Here is an 18825-nt window from a genome sequence, read left to right as displayed (position 1 = left end):
AACAGACCAAGCCTTTACTGCTCACAGATGTAATGTATATGCTGTGTACAGGCAATAATGCATGGCTTCCTTCAAAATAAGCATACATCAAAGACTGACCATAAGCAAGAGTTGTACCAAGCTGAACACATTTATAACACGGTCACTTTGACAGTTTTTCGGGATCTAAGAGAACACAAATTGAATTTCATTAGGAACATTTATGCTCACAGCTGGTATTGAAGTTTGAGGGAAGTTAGGAACTCAAATCCCTGCATAGGTCTAGATCTTGGCATAAGACTTGGCATAGAGCCAAATAGACTTAAAAGCTGTAGTCTACTAGGGATAATAGCTATTAAATTCTTCTACCTCCAATTTGAAGAGAAAACCTGTTATAACATGAAAGAACACCAGCACAGATACCACAAGAGATAAGAGGCTGCTACGGACACTTCAGTCTCTGCACAGTACAGGACTAAGCAGATCATAATTAAACCTAATGCTTATTCTTAGAATAATTCGTTGACCTAGAAAACCTGCTTTCTAGATTAAGCACACATATAATGTGTTCAAAACAAAACAAAAAAGGCATTTTTAATGTCTAATGGCTAATCCAAACAGGAAAACCATGAATTATATATAGACTGGGAACTGGAAGTGCCATACCTAGCCTCTACTAGTTTCCCCAGGTGGACATATAGCCTACAGTCAGATAAGCTTCTTACTGTAGCTGGGCCAAGTATATGATATTACAGACCCCTGTGGCTCATAACATCTTTTCCCATTCCTCCTCCCACCCAGGCTACTGCCCCCTGAAGCCTGCTTGCAAAACTACAGGTACAGTCATCATCAGCCTGTTCCTGTCAACTTAATTACAGATGATTTTGATAGACTGAAAGCAACTACATATGCAGTTGTACTGGTAGGCTGGGGGTGGGTACAAAGGGGGAAATACAGACAGCAGTGAAAAAGGTGGATTTTTTTTTTTTTTTTAAGAAGAAAGAGGGTAATTAGAAGCAATAGTATTCTGTATCTCCAAACCAGGTCATAAGACCACAGCTTTCCTCTGATCTAAGGATAACTTTTTACAGTTTAGTTGATTCCTAAAAGAGGTGTAAGTTAATAATTCAAATGTCAATTAATCTCCAACATCTACCCATTATTCTACCCTGCATGGAGAAGGTTTCTATCAGTAACCTGATCTTAGCAAACCCAAAATAATAAAAATAAAACAGAATACAAGCAAGTTGATTAACTGTCAGCACTAAAATTCTCAAGATGTCAATCTGAGAAGAGATAAAGACAATCCAAAATACAATGAAGTGGTTGCGTAGGCTTTTACACAACTAACAAAAACTTTATGGAAGGCTTTTGTGTTCTACTGTGTGTGTTCTCAGGAAAAAAAGATAACCAGAAGTCAGACACACTGGTTTTCAGTTTTGAAGGCAAGAGGTAGGGGACTATCACCAGAAAGAAAATGCATCTGAGCAGAAGCATCCTTAGTCTGACAAGCTTTGCTCTTTTTCTGTAACCAGAAATATGCTGATTTTTTGGGAAGAAAAAGAGACGTTACTGAGTAGGGGATGATCAAGGAAATTAATGAGAAGATCAACAACAGAAGCCATTGAGCAGGTAATTATACAAAGGGATATGGATGCAGAGTGCACTGAGGGAGAAAATGCAAAACTTCGCATTAGATACAGTTGTCTAATGAACTCAACTTCTGTTTTCTTTATACATATTAACACTAAAAACAGTGCCAAAAGAAGAGAAAAAGGAATACTATTGTTCCCCACCAGATTTTCTGACACTGACTGCTCATTTAGATCAATTAAAAAAGACAGAAAGTAGACAGGATAAGCGATTAGGCCGTAACTTTCAAGGATTGTAAAGAAAGCAGCAGTAATCTACTGATACAATCTGGATTGCTATTAGAGAGCTAGATTTGTTGCTTATGTTAGGTAACATGACAGAAAAACCAGCACTATCAAGACTGACATACTGAGAAGGAGGGGAAAGAAAATATATTGTACTCCATTTGTTCCCAGAGTATTACTCACATCTTTAACCTTGCTTCTGAGAAGGGTCAAAGCACATTACTTCAACTGCCTCTTGTAACAGAAGGCTCAGACAAACCTAAGACATTTTGCCAATGCAATCTTACTCATACTCTATGTACTGCTCCCAATTGCTCTTCATTTTTACTGTTTCTCATTCATGACAAAAAAAAAAAAGTTTATTGCCTTGACTATGGAGGCAGATCTATTATCAACTAACCCTGCCAGACGACTATCAATTGACGCCAAATATATCACCCACTTGCTTTTTCAACTTGCTTATCATATACTCCCTGAAAAACTCCCTGAGAAGGGCTGACACTCACATTGGAAAGCTATTTTGCTGATCTCTCTTCACAAAGGTTAAATCAGTGCAACACAAAATAGTGAGAGCTTTTCTGATCCAGATCATTTATTTCTGGGGAGTTATTGTTCTCAGGGACTATCACAGACTCAAACAAAAACTTCGGTCTTAAGGGGCTGCTGAAGGTCACCTAGTTCAACCTCCTGCTCACAGCAGGACTAACTTCAAAGCTAGACTGTATGTTGCTTTGGACCTTGCCAAGTTTTAAATATCTACAAGGATGGGAGATTCCATAAACCCTCCAAGCAATCTGTTCCAACACAACCGCTCTCATGGTCAACAGTGTTCTTAATATACAACTGGAATTTCCTTAGCTGCAACTTGTGACAACTGACTCTTGCCCTTTCACTGTGCACCTCTGAAAAGCACCTGGGTTCGTTTTCTCTGTAATCCCTTTAAGGCACTATAAGATGGCAGGTAGATCCCTCAGCCTTCTCCATACTAAATAAATTCAGTTCCTCAGCCTCTCCTTGAACAACATGTTCTCCATCCCCCTAACCACCTTACAGTGCCCCTCCACTTGCACTCCCTTCAGCTTGCCAACATCTTTCTCTTCATCTCGTCTAAACTAGGCACCACCAACTGGTGGTTCAGCTGGCTGTCCACAAGGATCTCTGATTCTTTTCCATGGAGTTACTACACAGCCACTCAGTGCTCAGTTTGTACTGATGCACAGGGCTGTTACTTCCAGATGCAAGACTTGATATTTGTCTTTGCACAGCATCTTAGAGGTTCCTCTTGGCCAGTTCCTACGGACTGTTGAGGTACATCTGAACAATAGCCCAGCCTTGCCTTTTAGTATATCAACCACTCCCACCAATTTGATGTAATCTGCAAACTTGATGAGAGTGTCTTCTGTCCTACTATCCTGATCACTGATGAAGGTGTTAAACAGTATGAGACTCAGTAAGCTATTTTCAGGAAAATAGCTCTTCTTGACTTCACTGTCAAGAAAATACCTTAATCCATAAACTTCTGGACTATGTTGTGAGCTCAAGGGCCAGATCATGAACACTGCAAACAGGTCAGTTTAAGGATGTACCTCAAGAGCTTTCTCAAGTAAAGTATTCAAGAGATAACTCAAAGACTTTCTAATATAAACATTTCACATCCCCTTTTCATCAAGTCTTACTTTTAAAGTGTTAATCTAAGCATGACTTTCAAGCAGATATACACCTAAAAGGCTGCACTGAACTCCTAATGACTGACTGGCATTTAGGATTAAGATCCTTCAATACAGTAAAACACACCCACCATTCTAGATGCTCTGGTAACCAAATTAAACGTCATGGCACGTTCTGCTCCTATTTTCTTGCTAACTCTGAAAAAGTGACTACAGAACAAATCCAGTTTCTCCCTAATGAAGGGGTAAAAAAGCATCCAATAAAAAAAAAAAAAAAGGAAGATTAAGTTTATTCCCATCTTAGCCCTAATATAAGGGTTCTCCACACAGTAAAGCCATTAGTTTCTTTCTGCATCGGCATTAGATAACTGCTATTGCTATCATTTTATCAGCTACACATTGTAGCTTGTAAATGTATTTTCTTAGAAGAAGAATTAAATGTCAGCTTGAGGGACAAAAAATAGAAGAATCACTGTGCATTATTATCAAAGACCACTGATGTCATTGTAGGTGAGATAAACACACCAAGAACTGATACGGGTCTTCATTTGTATTGATTCTTATGTAAAGACATAAGCACAGATACCATTGCTGCACAGACGCTCTTTTGGTCCAAACAACTTTTTATGCTAAAACAGTTGAAAGGAAATGCTAAGGAGATCTTCACTTCATGTTAGCTTCTCTAATCACAGGCAGTCTTAGAAGCAGTAGCATAATTGAACAAAACCCTTGTGTTGAACTGGCATCTCAGTATCATTCATTCCAGACTTAATTTGCCAAAGCCTAACTTTGTCCAGGAGTACAAAGGGATTTTGTCTTTACACTGGGCTTTGAAGAAAATTAAGGTACAAGACAGAGGTGCAAATCTGTAAAAATACCAAAACATAAAGGAGAACAACCAACCCTTCCAACAACAACAAAAAGCAACCCAACCCCCCCCCAAACACCAAAACCCCAAATCAGATACTTCCTTGGGAACTCTGCATAGTAAGATCTGGGAGTACATGACAAACTAAGCTTGCCAGATGGGTGTCATGCTCTCCCTACAAAGTAACATGCAACATTACACCCTAAAGATAGAGGATCAACTCAAGTCACAAGCAAGCAAATGCATAAAAGATTGGAACTTTTACACAGTTCATACTTCTCATGCACACAGCCTGACCATGAAAGACAACTGCTGCCTAAACAAAGGGGTTTTTTTTTTCCCCAGTCTTAAAGATTATATCCCCTCAACCCCTCCTGCCACCCCACCCCGAGAATACCAGAAGTGACTAAAGTTCTGCAATTGTGGCTACATTTTTACAGTAAAAATGGCAACTCTGATCTTGCTAACTCCCCTCTCCATTGTTTCCAGTATGACAGGATGAAGCTTGTAACTAACCACACCAATGAAGTCTAGTGGTTAAAGTGAAATTGTCTGCTAAAGCTGTACTCCCACAAACACATATGTACTGCAAGTACTACAGTGTGCTTTAGGGTAAACACATAGTATAAGCTTGCTATGCTATAATATTCTACATTTTGTATAAACTTTCTACACTATGAACACATTTCTGGTTGAATATATTTACTGATACCTGTCAGAAATTGGTACAAGTAAGAAATGCTGCCTGCCTCTCTCCTCCACTCCAAAAAATGACTCCAAGTTCTGTACACAAGAATTCCAGAACATACACAGAGAATAACTGGTTGGGCAGCAAGCAAAACAACTCAGCAAGGAAAGAGAACCTGAAAAGGAGAAGCTGAAGGAATCATCTTTTAGTCAAATTACATGCCACTTAAAACCTATTCTACTCAGCTACCAACACTGAGGATGATCTATCCCTTCCATGAAATTTAAAAAAACCCAAAATACCAAAACCACCACCACCAAAAAAACAAAAACAAAAAAACCCAAGCAAAACCACAAAACCCCCCAAAATCACACAACACACTAAGACTGCTAAGCCCAGAGTAACGGAACAGCAATTGATCAACTCATACTTCTATAAACTCTTACATGACAAAGTCACTCTACCATAAGAGTGCTCTCACAGGGAATTATGGTGGTGTAACTGAATTGAATAGGCCTACCAACACAGAAAACCTACAGCTTAAATAAGAAACCTAAGATCATTTTTCTGTACCATATGTGTCAGTGAAGGCATAAAGGATATTTTAAGAACTCCTTTAGCAGTCTTTTAGCTTCATAAATATCATACAGGAATGGACAGGCATGTGAAGACAAGCATGTAGGAGATAAGAGGGCTGTGGATAAAATCAAGACTTTATTTTCCAGAGTAATTACTATCTGGAAAAAAAGCTTTTTAAAGGAAGTTGTACTGTAATCTTCTTGATAGTTTAAAAAAGCTCCACACTACTCTGAAAATTAGCTACAATCCAAAAGGATCTGAAACATCTGGAGTAAAACCACTTTCACTACTCAGCATGTAATAAAACTGATTAGATTTGACTTACTGAGCTACATCTTCGAGATGCAGGAAGGAAGCTAGCTGAAGAAATAGCACAGCTAACTTCTGTGGCTGGAGTTACGCCCCCAAATGAATCAAGAAGAAATACAGCCCCTAGTTTTCTTTATTTATGGAGCTGCTGCCATTATCATTGCTATTTCATAAACGAGGTAGCAGAAAAATCAGATCAGCAGTCCAGATTGATAATTTTTTTAAAGTGAATGTATTGCCTGCACTTCGCTTGAACTGAGACAAAAAAAAAGCGCAGCTTTTCAGGCAGAAAAGATCTGTAGATACCACATAACATTCTTCCCCAGCCCATACACCTTGCTTGCTTCTTTTTGTGAACCCCTCCCCCCCACCCAAACCAACACAACAGTAATACACAGAACATTGTTTAAAGTTGCAAGGTCAGTGGTTAACCATGCTATGAGAATGTGAGATCTACTTGTCTTTGGGATCATCCCTGGGAGAGGTAAATTTAATGAATGGTGAAGAGGTTGACCCCTGGGTGTTGTACTCTTTAGATGATTCCTAAAAATCTACAGGGCCTTCAATACCAGATTACATAGGGAACAGGGCAAATAAAGAGGTTACAGGTCCATTAAGCACTTTAAATCTTTCAATCAGTGTATCAGCTGGAGATCTGACTGAGATTCATAGTACCACAGAAGAGTAGGAAAAAAGCCTTTTTTTTTTTTTTTTTTTTTTTTAAACTCAGTCAAGTGGGGTTTATCCCTACAAGAAATATATACATGTCCGGTTAAGTCCATCAATCTGGATTTCTTCAAATACAAAAGTTACCTGTCTTTATTGTAAAGTCCTGATTGAGTTGTGTTATGCTGCTCCCTCACGTCATGATAAAAACTGTGACCAGCACTACATTTTTTGTAAGCAGGTTTAGCTGCTGCTTGTATCCTCCTGAAAAGTAGCTGTTTCTACAGCAAGCTGAATTAAATTCCTTAAGAACCCCTACAAAATCATTCAGGAACCCTCTTGTTCAACAAAAAGGCTGTTTTCATCCTGCCCTTGTTATCCTTTCCCTTGTCCCCATCCCAATATATGACGCAGCATTATCTAGCCTGAAAGTCATAGTAACGATCTGGTGGTAGCTTCACAAAGCTATTGGGATATTACATACAAGTTTCCTTAAGAATCAACATGGTCAGCTCTGGAAAGCATAAGCGATACTTAACAGCTGAGATCTGAAGCCTGAGGATAGGACACTTGTACTCCAAAAAACAGGCCCAAATGAAAAGCAAAATCAAGAAGTGATAAAAACTTACAAAAAACCTATGAACAGACATTAAAAATATGATGCATTAGAATCACTGAGCTTTTATGAACTGGAAACTGAATAAGAGATGCTGACTGCATTGTTATTTTCACCATGGTAAATAGTTAATTGGAGGATGCACCACAGCTGTAAAACAGTAAAGAGATTTTTTAGCAGATTACCAACTAGAAGAGAAAATAGTGAGATAGGCAGTAACATTCAGTGTGAAGAAACACAACTATTTTTATTAATTGAGCTAAAACTGGAGAAGGCTTGAAAGCTTCAGTAACAGTAGGTAAATGAAGTAAGACAGTACATGCGGTTTAAAATCCGTCTCAACTTCATGAAGTTTTTTGAAGCTCACCAAAGTGCTACTTTTACAGGGAAGGTGTTAAATATAAACTCACTGGCAATGGAGGGTGAGAGGAAGGAGAAGCTGACATATCCCTATGGATACCTGTAGGAAAACTTACATTTGGCAAGGACAGTTTAACAAGTTTGCTTTACTGGGACAAGAGGGGTAGCAGGTAGTTCAGAAAGCTTTTATTGTTGATTATCTAATACTTACCTAGCAGTACCCAACTGGAAAGTCCATTTACTACAGAATTCAAGGTAGTGGCTTTTGGGGTAAACTTTTGTAGTGAAAGGAGTGTTCTTAAAACAGGCTTCCTTTCCACCATATCTATGGTATTTCTTTCCCCTCACAAAAACACTAGACAACCCGAAATCATGATCAAGGACACAGCAACTCCCTTTGCATGTAACTGGACATCTCATAACCACAGCTGGTGCTGGTTATTCCCATCAGCACCCGACAAAGCATAATAGAAGTTCATTCTTTCCCTTTTAGCAACCAAAGGGACAGCACGCTCCTTAGCTTTCATCATAAGAATTTACTATTCCTCCTTTTTCTTCTCCTCACAGCATTCTTATATCTACTCCAGAAGACATTTTCTTAGCATTTTGAACTCCCAGTGCCTATTGTTTTGGTAGTTTTTCATCTCCACAAGAAATTTAATCCACAACTGAAAAGTTACCGTATAACCTGCAGGTTACTCTACAACTCATTCCTGTCATTCTTCCAATTCTCCACTCCTCCCTCTTCCACCTTGTCTTGGACATAAAGGGAGCAATTGAAAGAAGAATGTTTAAGAGTGGAATCTACCTGAAGAGCAAAGAAAAAGCTAGCCAGCAGTAGAGGAGAAAGAACACCAAATGCTGAAGCACAGACTATACCAAGCCTTACTTCCAACATCTCTTCTTGTTTCAAACAATGTGCATGCACAGAAAAACTCTGTAAAAGTAAAGGTCTCATTATAAGAATAGTAGATATGGATTCCAAAATGGTTCTAACACTGACAGAAAACGTAATTATTTACTTCGGACCACTTATGTTGTGCTCTGAAAATACCAAGGAGATCATTAGTTGACACTATTTTACAGTTCAATAAAATAAACTCCCTCCTGCAATCACAGAACTTTCAATGGTTTTGGACAGACACCACAGCACAAATTCAGTGTGCCCCTAGCCTCTAATACACCTCTTTTCATCAAGATGTTGCATGGTTGTATTTTGTAATTTAATTCTTTAGTACAATGAGTTACAGGAAACCTTGGCGCTTCTGCCCCAAAAAAACTGAGTAAGGTCTAAACTTGCTTAATCATTACTGCACTGCCCATATCCATTACTTTTTCAAGAAAGCTCCACACCACATATTCAAGTTCTGCAGAATGCAAATAAGTATTTATTTCTGTGGCTGAGGACATCATTGAGTAGACATATTACCTGTGGTATTTCCAACAGTAAAACAGATTGTATATCTACCCCCTATAAATCAGAAATAGAAATCACATGCTAAATTGTGTCAGAAATTGATGTTTGTGCAATTAATAAACAGGTCCTCAGCTCCTGCTCCAGACCCTCTGCTGCCCTTTTTGATGCCGCTGCAACCAAGTATGTATTAGCAAGCAGCGTAGCCCAGCACAGGCAGATTTGTTGCGTGGGTGCTGAGGACTCAACATCCCCACCGTAAACATCTAAAGGTGCTTTACTGAAGGCTAGATCTAACCTGGTGCTGTGGACCCAAGGCCTGTTAGCAGTTGGCATGCAAGAGGCATGTTTCTGAAACACAGCTTCTATTTTCATTTCAGCCAGAAGAAACCCTGTGCAGTCTAAGAAAGCTTAGACAGTAAGAGAAGATCAGGAAATTAACTTCACAAGTGCACACTTCCAAGCTGAACTGCAAAGCTAAAGCAGACCTACCCACTGAGTTCAGAGATGAAGACCAGAGATAAGCAAGCCCCCTGAAGCATTTACAGAATGAACGTTGGCTCCTCAGCACAGCCACTTCTCCAGAGCTGCTCCTGTTGTGCCACACTGCTTGCTAACTATATGGACCTATCTTTTAGTGGCTGCTCCTGCTCACGTGCCAGACGTACACATCCACAGCTCCAGTCTGCATCACTCTATACTGTCACATGTCATCGTGATGCTCATGCATATATACTGATACGGTATAGTACAGCGCAGAGTCACCACAAGCCCTCTGCTGGACCGCTATTCATTCACCTGTTGCCTCCTCGCACCTCAGCAGCTGCCAGCCACACAGAGAGGCATCTACAGCACTGCAGGCAGAGGCATTTCAGGGCCCCAGGAAAAATGGCCTGTCCCTGCCACTATTGAAAGGATTTCTTTCAGCCTTGTTTTTAAACAAGTCTGGGTGTACAGGAAGAAACTAAGGCTATCCTTCCTTCCACCAAAATAAATATAGGTTCCTAGACTCTCCCAGAACTCAGGCTGCTTTCAAATCTCTGTTTTGTCACTGGAATACAAAAATATCCGGAAATATTCTATACCCACAGGTGTGAGTGCTGATTTTTTTTTTTATTTTTTTTTAATTTCTGTCTTAATTCTACTCCTTGAACCTGGTAAGCAGAGGATAGCCACAGTCCCTTGACACTTGAAGGCAGCATTCATTTTAAAATGCTTTAGAAACAGACACATCTAAAAAACTTTGTTCCAGCTATGCCTCAAATTCACCTTTAATTTCACTCCTAAATTGGGGTAAGTTTTCAGAACTGCTAATTAATCTAAAAGTGATACAGGTAAGTGACAGTACTGCAAATATATACGTCAACTATTGATACAGTATAATAATTAATAAAAAAAATAAAACCCTGGACTTAGTTACATTGCCCCAAATCCCAATTACACTGTGAACAGTCTGCCTATAATTCTTTGTGTGACCATATTTGTTTAGCAAACAGATATTCAATCTTATTCTAGCATTTACATTAACCATAGATCCTTAAGGAAAATAATCCTATGAATTCAGTCACTCTCATTATATGTTTAAAGAATATTTCAACAAAAAGAGATATTCCTCCTACTGTGTGTCATTGTGGCATCTCTTTCCAATCTGTTTCACAAGTCTGGTTTAAGAGTTTCTATTATACTAGCCAGGATTACTCCATTTTGTATCTTCCCAGATACCCCTACAATAAACAGCAGTGGAAAGCTGACTTCTGTTTCTGGGTGACACTCAAGTGAGGGAGATTACCAGAAAAATCTTTTGCTAGTGTAGGAAAGGAAATTATAAAGGCCCTTTATCTCTGTGCTACCAGTTAACATCATTAGCCACCAGTTATTACTCCTGGATTTTGTGCCGAATAGTGGCTACAGTTTAAATGTAAATGTAAGAATTTTAGCTTCTACCAGCTGGTAAGGATCCCCAACTCAAGCATCAAATGCAAACAGCATGTTACATTCTGCATGGCACAGCACTGTCATTCCTTTCTCTAGCCAAAGATACACTGCTGTGCCCCAAGGTGGAGAATCAGATTCCTGATTTAGTAAACTGACTGGTGTGCTGACTTTACTAAAAGATCCTATCCAACATACCTTTATAAAAGTTGCATTGTCATGTACTTCATTCAATAATTTAGTTTTGAAATGACATGATTGACATTAAGCAATATTTACCTGCTTCTTCTTTAATAAATGACAAATCTTCTTCTGGATATGGGACTGATGGTTGCAACACTGAGCAATCTTCTGAGTTCTCTTCAGTATTAGGTGGTATATTATAAATAAATCTCTTTGCAGCTTGGTTTTTCCTTCTTGCTTTTCCAGGTTCTTGAACTGATTGTCCCTGTGCACCCATGTCATTCCATACGAAAACTTTTCCCTCACCTTGAGATTCATTTTCAGCCATTTCAGGTGAGCTGTCCTGGACCCAACTGCAGTCATTCATTTGGTAGCTTTCCATTTGGCCCTCATCAATAGAGTAACCATCGTTCTCAGTTTTTATGCTACTTGCTAAGTTGGTAAGGTTTCGTGTTGCCCAGAAGCTGGCAACTTTCTGATCCCTTGGAGACAAACCATCCCTACTAACAGATCTTCTGTTGTAATCCACAACAACGGTCTCTGGAGCTTCTGATTTTATACTTATGTTTAAGGCATCTTTAATGAAGTTGCGGCAGGACTGGACAACCTCCGTCATCTGAAGGTAGCTGGCCACCGACATCACTTCAATGGCATTTTGGCTCGTAAGCACGAGGTTACCAGAATATAAGAAGTCCAAGATGACAGAAAAACCTTGAACAGCAACAACGTCTAAATAGGTAACAGTGGTTTGGTTACGGCTTTCTTTGTTTGTAAAGCAATAGAGAGTCTTAAAGAAGCGGCTGCCTGCAACCAGGATGTTCTTGTGAGCTCTGAAGACCCTCCCGCTCACCACAATGTTAACGTCACAAAGAATGCCTTTCTTCCTCTGCTCGTTGAGCTCTTGCAGGAGCTGATAGCAGTAAGAGTTCTCATTTGGCCTGCTGTTAAAATCACAGTATCCTTCATTATTCAGTTCTGATGGTAACTCTGACTCCTGCAATTAAAAAAACCACAACCATAATTAGCTCTTAATGAATGCTCTCCTTAGTCCTCCAACACTATAATAAGGATATGAAAACAAACTTAAGAGGATAATGTTATTAAAAAGATTATTTTTTTATGTTCTTGGTCATAAAGGCAGACAGCAATATATAATTAAAAAATATTCTGAAAACTAAGAATCACGATCTCATTCTGCACCCTCCACCCCCAAATTTGAAACAAAAACAGAACTCACAGAATTGCCTTGAGGGCAAAGGAAGTGAAATTTTGGCCAAAAGTAAGGAAAGATTTAGTTGAGTGTGAAGGTTTTTCTTAACCCACATACACTAGAGATTCAGGAGTCTCTTTCCAAAGATTTAACTAGATGGTTCCCAATTACCCCCCCCCCCTTCTTCCCTAGAAATCTCCACTTAAAACAGATAAGTAGAACCCTGATAACTGATTCAGCATTTTCTCATGCTGAGAGATGAATGCATAAAAGATTAGGTCTGTATCTTCCCATCTGTCTTGTATGCTTTAAAGAAAACATAATACTGAAGTAGTTATAATAGCAGATATATTTCTTACACAGTTCTACAAGTTCGGCATTTATTCTTTATTTTCTAATTTTGGCAGGCTTAGGATTAAATAGGTGTATCACATGACGAGTGGACAGAATATTGCAGGTGACCAAACAAAACTTAAGTTTCCATTACATTATTTAACTAAGACTTTCTTGAATCAAGCTTCACTGAAACTTTCCAGTAGTGACACCTCTAACTGGTACGTACTTATTATGCAGACAATACGTACTTATTTGTCTCTCTACAACCTAAGATGTGACCTCAAACGCAACTTGAAAATTTTGCTAGAAGTAGTATCAGACAATCGAACACCAAGGAATTAGTTGTTATTAAAGATTAGTTCAGACAGCGAGTAGCTGATAAGTAACAGGAGAGCTGAACTGGATTTTAGAGCATTTAGAAAACTTCTAACTGATGTTTAGACAATGATGATTCAGAGCTGTTACAAAGTAGCTACAAAACTAGAAAGGAGAAAGCAGAAAACAACACAGACTGGCATATTTGAGACCATACTTATAGTGATTGACAGGTGCTGCCATCAGGAGCAGTGATGATGACAGAGTGTTTTATACCAGATCTCTAACAATCTCTCTTCTTCCCTAGCAAATAAGGACAGTTCAAAAGAGGCTAGCTCCAATATGGTTTAAGATGAGAGAATATTAAATTTTGCAAATTATGTCATTATTTTCTCCTCTCATTTTCTAAAACAACTCAAATATTTAGGGGCTAGAGGTATCATTAAAGCTTGACTGCCTCAACATTACAGGTCAAAATCAGCATTAACAAAGTAATGGTAATGCTGTCATGAGCCCATAATCTACACCAGGGCTAAAATACATGTTGCAGAAGAGAACTACCCTTAATTTGGGACTATGGCAGAAGCCAACTATATAAATAAAAGTCACTTTCCACCACACAGGAATTAGTGCATTAATCAGTACTTGCCTCAAGTTATAATCCCAGTGTAGATCACTGGGATGACAACCAAGACTGTAAATACATCCTCTAAAATGGTATTTACATCTATAAGCAGCAAATAATTGCCCAGCATAACCATAGAAACTTTACTATTTCAGCATTTCCTGCAGAGATATTTCAGTTTGCTGTCACATTCAAGTTGCTTCTAAATCTCTACACTTCTCAGAAAAACACTTCAGTGAAAAGAAGAGGTAGAAATAAATGCAATTAGGCTTTTATGTGAAAACGAACAACAGATCTTTTTCCAACCTTGGCTTAATTTTTTCGGCATACTCTCTGACATACCCAAGCACTCCCTCAGATCAGAGCTCTGAAAGTATGTCCCAAACATGTGACAGCTAAGTCTATCATTCTCTAAGTTCTCAGTGGATTTTGGATCTAGACTAGCTTCCTGTCACTCCAGCAACAGAGCACTGTGTAGTTTCAAAACACCAATTACACTGACTTTGGATCAGATTAAGGCAAAAATTATCATACCCTAAAGTGTTGTCACTCTAGTCAAAGTCAATCATCAGTGACTTGCACCTCACAGAGTAAATATTACGTAGATGCTATGATGGCTGACAATTTAATTCTCTAAGAACACATTAAATGCAACAGAAAATTTAAAAATAATCTGTAGCAGCTCTTTTCTTTTTACAAATGTCTGATTAAAGAATGAAGATAAGAGTACATTTTAACTGAGCATGTGTACATATCCAAGCAAGCCGATAAAAAAAGAAATTGAGATTTACAATGTATTTTTTTGTTTTCCTAAGAAAAGAACAAGCCAGCATGGTAAAAAGGAGCTGCAGATCACAAACGTGCTACAGAGACACAAGACTGAAGTCTTCATTATGAGAGGACCAGAAGGCTGAGTGAAAGTAAGAGACATTATGCAACTAATGTCCAAGCTATAGGGGCAGGTGTTGGGGGAAACAGATCAGTGTTACAGCTTTACAGAAATGGGTGCATAAAGATTTTTAAAACTAACTGTAATATTGGAAACAACTGTTTAACTGCTGGTACAGAAGTAGCTAACCCTAATGCCACACCTCAAATGAAATGAAAGTCCCAACATCTTAACAGTTATCAATCCTACATACACCAAGTGTGACAAGTAGAGTTAACATTCACTATGAGAAAAATAAATAAATAAACCAAAAAAACCAACAACAAAAAAAACCCAAACCACCACACACCAAACACAAACAAACAAAAAAACACACCTTGGAGAAATATCCCTTGGAGAGTTTCAAACATCTCCACTTTGTACAGAAAAAGTACAATACAGTTCAATAGGAGGTAAGGTGCAGAAAACAATTACAGAAAATTTAAAAGAAGTGTATTTTCAAGCTTGTTACTTATGTTGTGCTCATGGCACATCACCATAAGGGTACTGTTTTTCTAATGAGAACCCCAAACTAATGATATTTGCTTAGACATCAATTATATTTTCAGAATACAGCCCAAATATTCCCATCACCTAAGTTATCTCAACACAAAACCACCTTATCATTTAAGAAAAACTTCTAAGAAATCTAGAATAAAAATCAGGACTATTTCAGTTTTATTTGTGGAATATACAGCATTGGAAGTCTGAAAAGCTTCTCTCTGTAGGCGAGATTAAGAAGCGGTCTAACAGAACAGAGACTGCTCAAGGAAACTAATATTGTGCTCAGTTTCAGTTAGCTTGACTCATCTGAATACACCCAAAGACAAATGACTATTTCAGATATATGTAATTCACTAATTAAACTTGCCTAAAAGCTATAGGAGCAAAAACAGATGATCAAAACCTGCTACTAGAAACTTTCTTTTCTTTCTCCTCCTGTGCCATCAGCATACTCTGTCTCCTGGGAGCAAGAATGGGGGAGGGGGAGGTGGGAGGGGAAGGGGGAAGGGAAGGGGGGAAAAAAAAAAATAAACAAAACCAAAACCAATCTAACCATAGATTCCACCTCAGCTGTATGTATATGAAAAGTAGTTATGCCACAGTTTTGTAATCCCTTCCCCACTACCACACTTTACAGCAGTTCCCTATGCTCCCAAATTAATTCTTATCCTGAAAAATGGATCCTCTAAAAAAAGTGAGGTATCAGGAACTTCTTAAGCACGTGCAGCTACATAGGAAAATTATCTCAAATTATAGTCCTATAATATAGTCCTAACTCAGCAATTTAAAACTGTTCCATTAAGTGCCTAACATCCAACTGAGTAGTTCAAGGTCTGGTAAAAACGCTACATAAAAATACAGTAAATGATAGTCCTTACTCTGAAGGCCTGACTCCCTCCTAAACATTTTTGCTCTGCTAAGAGTAATTCAAGAAGTTAACTTAGAACACTGTATAATGTAACTCTTACATCTGAAGCACGACTTCTATTCATCACTGCTCACATAAAGCAAACAATTAGAGTTCACATGGAAAAAATAACACATCAAAGGCCTTCCTTCTTTTGGAGAGCTTCTGCTTTAAACCAACATGCCTGTTAGGCTAGAGAAAGCTTTTCTGGCAGTATTTCCAAAGCTCAGCTTCAAATTATGTCCAGAGAGAAAATGTTTTAAGAAGCCGCTTTGAGGGAAGGAGCCCCAGCAGCCAATAAATCTGCATCTTATGGATCTAAATTAATCACTGAATTAAAATCTTTTGCAGTGATTTCCCAGTAAGTGTCTATTTCTTAAGATTTTTGCAACACAACAGTCCATTTATTAAAAAAAACCACAAAGGTAGTTTCAAGCTGGTTATATCTTTCCTTAAGCTTTAATACGGACACGTTATTTTAAAAACTAGAAAAGAGAAGTCAAGATTTTTGTCTTAGAAAGAAGCACCGACTGACAGCTCAATACTCTTGAATCACAGCAGCTGCAATCACTTGTGATTATTTTGGCATTCCAAATTAAATGTATCCCAAAAATAAACTGAAATCATCACTCATTTCTTCATGAGTGTAATATCCAACAGACCTATAGAAATTTCCACTGCTTTACTGTCTTAACACCTACAATTTCCTTTTCGCACTTGAGCGGTGGCACTATGCCATATGTTTATTAGCAGCTGCTAAACATGCCCTGCAGTTGAAGCTTGTCAAGTCAAGAATACATGTGTGTTGTCTCTAAGACAAAGGCTGAAAGATCTTTCCCAAGTTTCATTAAATCTAAACAGCTTTGCTGCCTCATTATGTATGTTGGAAGTACGGTCAGGATACAAATTACCTACTTTTGTTCCAAGTATCTGGTATCATGGCATTAAGGAAAAAATGGGGCTATTGTTTTGGTATTAATTTAACCATATGTATCAAGAGAAATTCAAGTGCTATTAAAAGAGTGTGAAAGGATATGGAAATTAAACATAAAAGTGGAAAGAAAACAGAGATTCTTAATCAGATTTTTGATAAAGCAAGTGTAACCTGAAAGCGCACCACAAAGAAAAACTACATTGACTCTTGAAAAACTGCAATTCCTTCCCTTGTGAGAAGTTTTTAACTGAAATGTAATTGCACAGGAATGCATCCAGCACTTTTCCACTTGAAAACACCCATCTCTCTACAGCTACCTTACAGAAGCTTACTTTGTCCAAACCTTATCTTTAATACAGTACAAAAGAACCACTGACGCATCTCATACTGCTTCATTTATTATTACAGTTACTACAAATACTTTTTCTTAAACTGTCAGTGGTATAAAAGCAGAGGCTCATTTTTATAAATATTCCCATGATGATGAGAGGTTAATCTTCAAATAAATACTTACATTAACTTTTAGGCTACTGTGACATGCAAGCCAATATTCTGTCCCCCCTTCCACCCTCCCAGTATTTAATAGTCTTACGACAGACTGGGGATAGGAAGACAGAAAGAAAAAACTAGTAAGTTTAGTAAGAACAACTGCTTGGAATATGTTTCATTTACACATAGCTTAATGGGAGGGAGAGAAACTTCCAAGTGTGGCATGAATTAGCAACATCTAGTGACACAGGAGGCTACGCAGTGACAGGACATACCTTTACAGGGTAATCACTCACAACTCAAAGTTAGAAACCAGGCAACAAGACAGTAAAGAATATACTGCAATAACATTAAACAAAAAGAACATTTTCAAAGATATAAAGAAATTAAGAATGAAAGTTTCAAAATTAGAAACAAGTTATTTAAAGCACGTTTGGTTAAAATACTGCAGAGTGAATAGCAAACCCCAGATTGAGGGAAACTGATAAGATGACCTACTGCCATGAAACGTCTGTAACAACAGCTGCCTTAAAGACACACTTACTGAAAAGGTACTATTATTCATCTTGAAGGTGGACGTTGCATTTGCAAATCCAAAAATAATATTTTGGATAACTGATATTTATGCACCATAAGTTTTTCCTTGCAGTCCTGCAGTAGTTTCACATAAAACTTGCATACCTTTTCCAACTAGCTCTAAGAAAACCTATGTTCACCTAATATTTTATCTGTCATCCTGATATCCTACCCAAACATTAGAACAGCAGCTCTTGTCCAAGGTACCCCAAGCTCCTTAAAGCGCTCAAGCAATAAGCTCAATTTAACTACTGTGCTACAATTCAGACTCCAGATACACCTATACAAGCAAGGTGGGTATTTTAATTATAACTGAGCTCTAAATAGTGAAAAAACAGAGCAACTGGGGATTAATTCTGGCTAACAGCTCAAGTTCAGCCTAACAGTTCAAGTACTAGCCTAACCTGAAGCACGTTAGCTTGTACTCGCTGGCAAGTTTAACGCCAGCTAGGCGATCCGAGTGAACTTTTGCAGCGCAGACATCCTTAGGAGGAAAGGCTGCAGAAGGCTGGTGATTCAACACGAGTATTCTTTAGAGGCTTTTCATCCACGTATGTTCTAGAGTTAGCCCTGCCTTATTTGTAAGAACAGCCAAGAAACGCAGTAATTTTAAGTTCAGCAGGGAACGCGAAGAGCTTCACTGGTCCTAAAGCGTTAGAGGAGAGCTGGCATATTAACATGCCTTTCAGGAAACCACATGTTTATCTCAAACACACACCAAGCAATTGCAGACTTCTTGCTCAGTAACTCAATCTAAAGCAACACAATCGGGAAAAAAGATTTAAACGCGAAGGTCTCGACTACACGCAGTTATCCGATTAGCGCACGGGGACCATACCGTTAAGAACAGCAGAGTAATTCTA

The 18825-nt window shown here is 38.4% G+C and overlaps 1 protein-coding gene across 1 annotated transcript in view; it reads right to left on the bottom strand.

Annotated features, from left to right (window-relative positions):
* Positions 1 to 18825, bottom strand: part of ZBTB10 (zinc finger and BTB domain containing 10) — a 30758-nt gene that overhangs the window by 10163 nt on the left and 1770 nt on the right. Inside the window, exon 2 of the mRNA XM_075023489.1 lies at positions 11235 to 12132. Coding sequence (XP_074879590.1) covers positions 11235 to 12132 — 898 coding nt within the window. The remainder of the gene's footprint in view (positions 1 to 11234; positions 12133 to 18825) is intronic.

Source organism: Buteo buteo, chromosome 3, assembly GCF_964188355.1.
Source record: "Buteo buteo chromosome 3, bButBut1.hap1.1, whole genome shotgun sequence".
In the NCBI taxonomy this organism is placed as follows: Eukaryota; Metazoa; Chordata; class Aves; order Accipitriformes; family Accipitridae; genus Buteo; species Buteo buteo.
This window is presented reverse-complemented; position numbering and strand designations above follow the sequence as displayed.